The 8,438-nt window shown below is 41.6% G+C and overlaps 1 protein-coding gene across 2 annotated transcripts; it reads left to right on the forward strand.

Annotated features, from left to right (window-relative positions):
* Nucleotides 1-1,674: 1,674 nt before the first annotated feature.
* LOC123155001 (disease resistance protein RPM1) lies at nt 1,675-6,800 on the forward strand. 2 transcript variants are annotated; one of them, XM_044573584.1, is made up of 4 exons: nt 1,675-1,804; nt 1,881-2,157; nt 3,440-6,296; nt 6,399-6,800. In XM_044573584.1, exon 3 carries the CDS (start codon nt 3,518-3,520, stop codon nt 6,263-6,265), a length of 2,748 nt encoding a protein of 915 aa, XP_044429519.1. In that variant the 5' UTR covers nt 1,675-1,804; nt 1,881-2,157; nt 3,440-3,517; the 3' UTR covers nt 6,266-6,296; nt 6,399-6,800. The 2 variants fall into 2 exon arrangements, with proteins under 2 accessions (XP_044429519.1, XP_044429520.1); XM_044573585.1 differs by having other exon boundaries at nt 1,702-1,804; nt 1,894-2,157.
* The last annotated feature ends 1,638 nt before the right edge of the window (nt 6,801-8,438 follow it).

The raw sequence follows: 8,438 nt of genomic DNA on the forward strand, positions 1-8,438 counted from the left end.
GCATCGGGTTGTTTTGCATGTTTTTCTTGTGGGTGCTCCTAGATCTCTCCCATGGTTGCTGGAGGTGGCCGGTTTGGGCCAGGTGCAGATCCAGGCAGGCAGCTCTAGTTGGGCGTCAGGTGTGACGTTTGGGGAACTGGTGGTGGCCTTCTCGTCATAGTGGTGGGAGGTTTAGCGTGACTGACCATGGGGTGGCGCGCAAGGGTTTCAGTACCTAGTTATTACTCCCTCCGTCCGGAAATACTTGTCTTAGAAATGGTTGAAAATGGTTGTATCTACAACTAAAATATGTCTAGATACAACCATTTCTAGGACAAGTATTTCCGGACGGAGGGAATACTTATTAATAGTGGGTGTTTCAAAAAACCTTGTAAGCTTCAGTGCTACTGCTTCTTATGATCCAAATACAAGGCATGCACTGTATGTGCATCAGTGGTTATGCTTAAACTCAAGAAATGTTGCAATCCATATCATTTTAAAGGTTTCAGAATGTCTAAATCTTCTCCCATAAGATACATTGGTGAAAAGAAAAGACCCATGTTCAACATGAACGCAGGGCCCCATAAGGAACATCCATAACATCATGTGGCTGTGCTACATGCAGAATACCGGAGTAGGAATATTGCTTTTAATACAGTATGGAATATGGACTACCTACCAAAGCATATGGACCCATCATGACAGTACCATAAAGCACCTTTAATTCATTAAATTGCTAGAAGTGATTGGATTTGCACACAGACGCAGTGCTCTGTTTTCAGGTAGTGCAGCATGCCGGAAAATGATTGAGCTTCAACCACAAGAAGATTAACATATTTGCTTGACTTGGAGGCTCTCTTTCTGGTTCTTGCTGGCTTTAGTCACAAGTTAGCATTCCGCACAAGAAGGCCATCGCAAGTCCAAATCTGTCCGGCTCTACATCTACAAGTCACAGGCGCGTTGTCCTTAATTTGGTTTGTTCCTCGTTCTCTTGTCAATATCTTAGCTAGGTCAGTGCAGATATCCGTGCCCATTTTGCGTTGTCCGTAGGACATGGTTGAGAATTTGAACTTTTAATGTCACTAAATCCGAACCGAATTATGTTCTGTATCCATGGTCTCGATCTTAATTAAGCGTCATCCGAAACCTTGGCATCTTGAGCTATTTGGCTTCGATTCCGGCGTTAGCCAAGTAAAATTGTTTTATTTATTCGATCTGATGTTGCTTCCTCTGACGTACCAAGGTGTGAAGTGTGGTATTGCCTGTATGTTCCAGTTGTATCTTTTGAGGTTGGCAACACATGCACTGTATGTGCATATACTTAAATTCTGAAAATGTTGACATCCATCACATCATTTCTGAGGTTTCAGAATTTCTAAATTTCCTCTGAGAGATTACCTTGGTAAAAACATATAAAAAAAGGAGCGGATAAGGAAGGTCCAACAGAAGAATACTGAAGCAGGAATCCTTGGTTGCACATCAGCTAGGCTGTTAAAGCTATTCCTCTGTGTTGTATGCAATATGCATGCCATAAAGCAACCTTATGCATGGGGACCATAGAGAACTTTGAAGTGTCTATTGCTTTCTAATAATGCAGCATGTCCGAGAACAATTGAGCTTTTTTAGATTCTCTGGAAAAAGAAAAGTTGAAATGCAATCACAAGAAGACTAGCATCAACTTGACTTTACTTGCAGGTTCTCTGGCTAGTCCTTTATTGGCTTCAACAACGAAACTAGCATTACCCACTCACCAAGCCATGACAAATGACACAAGTAGGTTGCCATAGGTCCAAATCTAGCCGGATCTACGCCGATTACAATCCAGGTGTGTTGCCCTTAATTTGGTTTGTTCCTAGCTCTCTTGTTAATATCCTAACTAGGTTGATACAAAAATTGAGCAGTTTTCCTGGCCAGTTTGCTCTCTAGTTTTGCTGGGTAAAAGGAACGAGGAAGATCAGATCCAGCTACTTGTCATCAGCAACAAGCTTGTATACTCCCGATCATGCCAATGACTCCATGACAGTTCAGAATCTCTACGAGCAAGCTACAATGACAACAACACCAGCTGCGCCATGATGTCTCTTCTTTTTCTTTTTTCGAGAAGATTCTTCTGCTGGTTTCAGATCCAAAAGTGCACAAGGAGGTTACCAAGATCAATCAGATCTAAGCTATAACAAGGCAGGTGCATCATCCTTTACTACTTTACTTGCTATCTTAGGTTGCACTCAGAGCAATCTTCCTCTGCGCAAATAAAACACACTTCTGTTGTATCTTTTGAACTTGGCAAACCTACTATAGTTTGTGGGTGACGCATTTCATTTCTTATGACACCATAAACAGGATAAGATTTCTTCTGGAAAAAGGAAGAGCTTAATTTGTCGGTGCCAAGGTCTGGCGAACTGGCATGTATGTATGTTCAGGTTGTAGTTGCCATCCATTGTTTTCCTGGTTAGCCAAAATATCTGGAATTAATCTCTAACGTCGCTGTTGGTCATGCTTGTTGGTAATGGGCATTGGTCCAGGCATATGCTCTTGCATTGAGGATACAATATATTGGCAAATATCTTGTGCCTGGCAAATTTCATATGCTCTTGTGGGAAATTCTACCCCATAAAACAAACATTCCTGTTGTGTGAGGATCTCCTGAACTGAACATGATGGCTCCTTTTAATTGGAGTCATTGTAATTATGGGAGTATATATTGATTTGCCTGATGACATCTATGACACTATAGTTTTGCTCTCTTATTCATTTCTTGATTGTGCTACAACTTTCCTTCTTGTATCTTAGTCAACAACTTTAGCTATTTGTTTCCCCATACATCTGGGGATGTTAATTACATAGATACCGAGGAAATACTGAACTAAGTTACCTGGAAGTAGAATAGGCATATTGGCAAGCTGCCGGATATGCCAGACTGGTTTCCTCTTTGACTTGGTTCAAGTTTAAACATTTGGGGCATTTTAACCTAATATATCCCTATAGGGGAGAGGAACATGCATGATCAGTTATTTGGTCAAGTGTCACTGGTTCTTGCTAGTTAATAACATTATGTTTGCCATAGTAGACTATAGCATAGTCCCGAGTGTTTTACAATTCTCATGGACAGCCTGTCGACCACTTTGGGTCTATTGTATGCAGTCTTTCCCTATATATCTACAAGAGTCTGTTTCCAGGACTTGAACCTGTGACCGCATGGTCATAAGGCAGCAACTTTACCACTGTGCCAAGCCTCCCCTTCCTATTTTTGTTTGCTATCTGGGTTAGAATTATATAGGTTAACACTATGAATTAAGACTTTAGGCATATTTCACGGGAAAATTTTGCTTATTTTACTTTTTCATTGTGGTTAGAGAGTTTTAAAGTGTTTGGTGAGTTTCAAGTGTTTTGGCAAGTGCTTGGTAGTTGGTAGTAGTAGAAATCACTAAATTTGTAATTAATGCATCACTTCATTTTGCAGTGGTCATTCTGATAATACTGAGGAGAGCATACAACTAGGCCACCACCCAACACTGAGACATTAGCAATTCTCAAAGTAATGGCGGAGATTGTGATTCTTCTAGCCATTAGAAAGATCGGAATTGCCTTGGCAAAGGGAGCGGCAGACCAGGCCAGCGTGCAGTTTTCAAAGTATGGCACACAAGTACTAGAACTACAGGGCAGCATGGGTCGTGTTGCTAGTGAGTTTCGTGTAATTCATGATGTTCTCTGTCAAATGGACATTCGAAACCGCAACAATCAAGTATATGAGGGCTGGTTGGAAGAGGTACAGAAAGTAGCACATGTGATGGAGGACATGGTGGATGAGTACTTGTATCTAGTTGGTCAAGAACATGATATAGGTTGTTGCTTTTTCCTGAAGAAAGGGGTTAAAAAGCCAAGATCTCTGTTTTCCTTCAACCGGCTAGCTTTCAAGGTGAAGGAAACAGAGAAACACCTCACCCACCTGTCAGAGATAAAAAACCGATGGGTTACCCTGATAAAGAATGGGGATACTAACAGCTCAAATTACATTGTCAAGAGATCCCAAGATCTAGCAAATATTTCACGCTCTCTTGATGAAGAAGATCTAGTGGGGGTGGATGAAAACAGAGAAAAACTTGAGCAGTGGTTGGAAGGTGGTGATTTGGAACGGTCTGTGATAGCTTTGCTTGGAATGGGAGGTCTTGGTAAAACTGCTTTAGCTGCAAATGTTTACAAGAAGAAGAGGGAGGAATTCCAATGTCACGCTTGGGTCTCCATATCTCAAACTTATTCTAGAGAACATGTCTTGAGGAATATAATCGAGGAAGTTTGTAAAGATAATGTTAGTGTTCTGTCTAGCACTGTGGCTATGGACATTGTGCGCCTTGAAGAGACACTGAAGGAATTTCTGGAGCAGCGGAAGTATTTGATCATCTTAGATGATGTTTGGACTCCAGAAGCATTTGATGATTTGTCTAGGGTGCTTACTCATAATTATAAGGGAAGTAGATTGATCATCACAACAAGGGAAGGTGATGTTGCTGCGCATGCCTCTCCTCGACAGACCATAAAAATGGAAGTTTTACCAGAAGACAAGGCATGGGAACTATTTTGTAAGAAAGCCTTTCCAAGAGAAACAAATCATGAATGTCCTACAGAATTGAAGCCATTGTCCAAGGAAATTGTTAGCAAGTGCAAAGGCTTGCCTCTTGCTATTGTGTCAGTTGGTAGCCTCTTGTCTGTGTGTGAGAGAACGGTGGAAGAATTGAGAAGAGTAAATAACCAACTGAGTTGGGAGATAAATAATAATCCGAGGCTTGATCACATAAGGAATGTTTTGCATCTGAGCTTCATCTACCTTCCAACACAGTTGAAAAGTTGTTTATTGTATTGCAGCCTATTTTCAGAAGATTATATTTTCCGAAGGAAACAAATTATGCGGTTATGGACAGCAGAGGGGTTCGTCAAGGAGAGGGGTAGAAACACATTAGAAGAAGTTGCAGAAGGCTATCTAAAGGAGCTGGTTGACAGAAATATGCTACAACTTGTTGAGAGGAACTCATTTGGTAGGATGAAGACATTCAGAATGCACGATATCTTACGTGAGTTGGCATTGGACTTGTGCCAGAAGAACTATTTTGGTGTTACTTATGATGGTGAATGTGAGGAGTCTCTTCAGGATGTACGGCGATTGATACTCCAGAAACTAAAGAAGGATAACCATCAGCCAATTTCTGGTATACACCAACTGCGTACAGTCATTACACTGGGCAATAGTATGCCATCAACCACTATACCTTTGCTATGTAAGGAGTCAAGATATTTGACAGTGCTAGAATTAAGTGGTCTACCTGTCGAGAAGATTCCAGATGCTATTGGAGATCTTTTTAATCTCCGCCATTTGGGTTTACGTGGTTCGAATGTGAAGATGCTCCCAAAGTCTTTAGAGAAGCTTTCTAATTTGTTGACACTGGACCTTTGTAGATCTGATACACATGAGCTGCCTAGTGGGATTGTGAAACTGAAGAAGCTCAGGCACTTATTTGTTGAGAGAGTAATAGATCCGACTTGGAGAGAGCTTACATGTCGCGGTGGTGTATGTATCCCCAATGGTCTTGGAAATCTAAAGAATCTGCAGACATTGCAAGCATTGGAAGCACAAGATGTGTCTCTTATGCATTTAGGGGACCTGAGGCAAATGAGAAGCTTGAGGTTATGGAATGTGAAGGGAATCTACTGCGAACGCATCAGTGAGTCTCTAGTTCAGATGCAGTATTTGTCCTGCCTATGTGTGGGTGCAAGGGATGAGAATGAGGTTCTCATGTTGAATGTCCACCTGCCGAACGTGCAAAAGCTAAGTTTGAGAGGGCGACTAGCGGAAGGGGCGTTGGATGAGTCTCCTCTCTTCCAAGCCGTTGGGGGGCAGAACTTGTATCAATTGTCTCTATACTGGTCACATCTGAGAGAAGACCCCCTGCCATCCCTTTCTCGGTTGTCAAACTTGACGCTTCTACGTCTCACGAGAGCATACAATGGAGAGCAGCTGGCATTTCTCACGGGGTGGTTCCCCAAGCTAAAGGTTCTCTCTCTAAGAGACCTGTCTAATCTGAGTCGTCTAGAGATACAACAAGGTGCCATGGTGAGCCTGGAAAGATTAATCTTAACCAACCTCAGCAGCATGACGGAGGTCTCATCTGGCATTGAGTTCCTCCTGCCCCTCCAATATCTAGGCTTCCTGGAAATCACCAATGACTTCTTGACGGTGCTGTACCAATGTTTTGTACTTGAAGTGCAGAAGTGGCATTATTCTCTCCGAGACTGACCGCCATGCACACTGGCCAGGAAATGTGTAGGTACGCACTAATCTCCCAACTAGCCAGTACCAGTAATTCCTCCCTCATCTCTAATCTTACTACGTTGAAGACGTTGACGGTGATATGTTGTTGGTTATGCAGGTCGCCGGCCGGAAGGGGGATGCTTCATTGTTTGGGCCGCATGTATTCAATTCAGTGAGTGAAGGGGGTCAATGCATCCGAAGGTGCATTATATTCGTGTTGCTGCTGTGCTTTTATGAGGCGTGCTACTGCTACTGCTGCGGCCGTGTGCTTCTATTTAATAAAAACAATGCTTACTGTACGACTTTGAGCGAGCTGTATTTCCATATTCAGACTTGTTTTTGTGTTGTTTGTTTCTCGAATTAAGGAGCTCTGTGCTCCCTATGCTTATTTCAGAAACTGGTGAACGCATGATTTGTTTCAGCGCTATATATGTACTGATATTTGCGAGTGTGCTTGCTGTGAACCCATTTCAGCTGTGGCTGTTAAATAAATTAAAACATTTGGTTTATGATTTCATAATTATTGCTGGGGTATTCATTTTCATCATCCCGTGGTAACCTGTTGCCTTTAGTTGATGGTGTTGTAACTTGCTTTGCTCTGAACCTATTTCAGCTGTGGCTGTTGAATAAAAACACTTGGTTTGTGATTCATAATTCTGGCTCAGGTATGCATTTTCGCCGTCCCGCGGTTACTGCCTTTAGCTGATGTTGAAATGTTGTACCAGTGTACATATGCATGTCTGCTCTGCAGCTAGCCTTGCTCTGTTCTTTGGTTCTCATTTTGGACATGTGGGCACGCTACTTCCTTTCTAGATTACGTCCCGCGTTTTCTTGAGCGATGCATACTTGCTTGTTTACTTATGGATCATCATGCCAATACTGTACATGCTAAGGCTAAAGCCAGTGTACTTGTGTCATTAATTTCCATAAAAGAGGAGGCAATCGACGGGTTCAATTAACATGCAGTTTTACCAAGGACCAGTGCTGCTTACAATCTTAGTTGATGTCTATTATGCCATTTACTGTCTGAATGCTTCAGTTGCTAAAGACCACTTCTTAGGAAGGACGACCACCGCAAAACACATCGAACCAAACCAACCTGGCAAGCTAAGAACTACCATCGCAATTTTGGAATGGTGTTAAGATTGCATCGACAACCTTCGCCGTGCCTTTCACTGGGCCGATGCAATATCGGCCACGTGAATTAAGGAAATGCAAAATCAGCTGGGAGGTCCTACCTCCACAATTTTTCTACGGTGTTAAGATTGCAATCGTCTTGGCTGGAATGGTGTCTGCCAGAAAAATACATAGGTTAGCATGGGTAACAATTGTGACGGCACGGAGATGGAGATTTGTTGCGCTCTGTCAAGAATTTAGGGAGATTGACTTGCAAGGCGCATCTCGATTGACCATATTCGGCAGTTTTTCCTTTATCTTCATACTCACTTCCAGACATTACGGTGACTCAACACTAATTTTATAAAACTATAAGTTGTGCAAAATTTTCTGTGTCTGAACTGGATTTGGATTCTAGATGAATTTCGTTTGAATTGTGTCTCATCCGTCAAATCTCCAGAATAATATTCATGATTATGTTGGTAGGATTTTAGTTCCAAGAATTTAACAAAACTTATATTTTTATATATGAGATTTTCTTCTTCCATTTTTTGTGGTATGGCAACCAACGTCAGCTGCCACATTGGCCTTCTAAAGTGGATTTTACAAAAATAAACTCGGGATTTTTAAATATTTTTTCCTTTTTAAAATTTTACTGTCCCATTCAGGTGCATTAGGAACTATGTCCACCATAGCATTTTCAAGAGGTAGATTATACTCAATAATTTGTAAGTTTTTGCTACAGGTCGTGAGTAGCGTTGCTTATCTTTTTCCAAATTAAAAGTATGCTAATTTCACATTAACCAAGGTGTAAATTGAACGTCTAAAATAAGGTGAATCTAAGAGACATGTCCCCGGCCCAGGTAAGAGAAAGACAGAACAAGACTTTTAAAAGTTCAAAGTCTTCCACAGGGACATAAAGATTGAACTTGTATGTTGGGTCACATTGTGAAGTCTTACCCTTTCATCCATCGATCGAGGCGGATCTAGGCCTAACTATGCTTACAGAAACTATTAATCCAACTTGAGAGTAAGATAAGAA

This window comes from Triticum aestivum, chromosome 7A, assembly GCF_018294505.1.
Source record: "Triticum aestivum cultivar Chinese Spring chromosome 7A, IWGSC CS RefSeq v2.1, whole genome shotgun sequence".
NCBI lineage: Eukaryota > Viridiplantae > Streptophyta > Magnoliopsida > Poales > Poaceae > Triticum > Triticum aestivum.

Coding starts and splice junctions, on each gene's coding strand:
- LOC123155001 (XM_044573584.1), top strand. CDS start 3,518: ATGGCGGAGATTGTGATTCTTCTAGCCATTAGAAAGATCGGAATTGCC.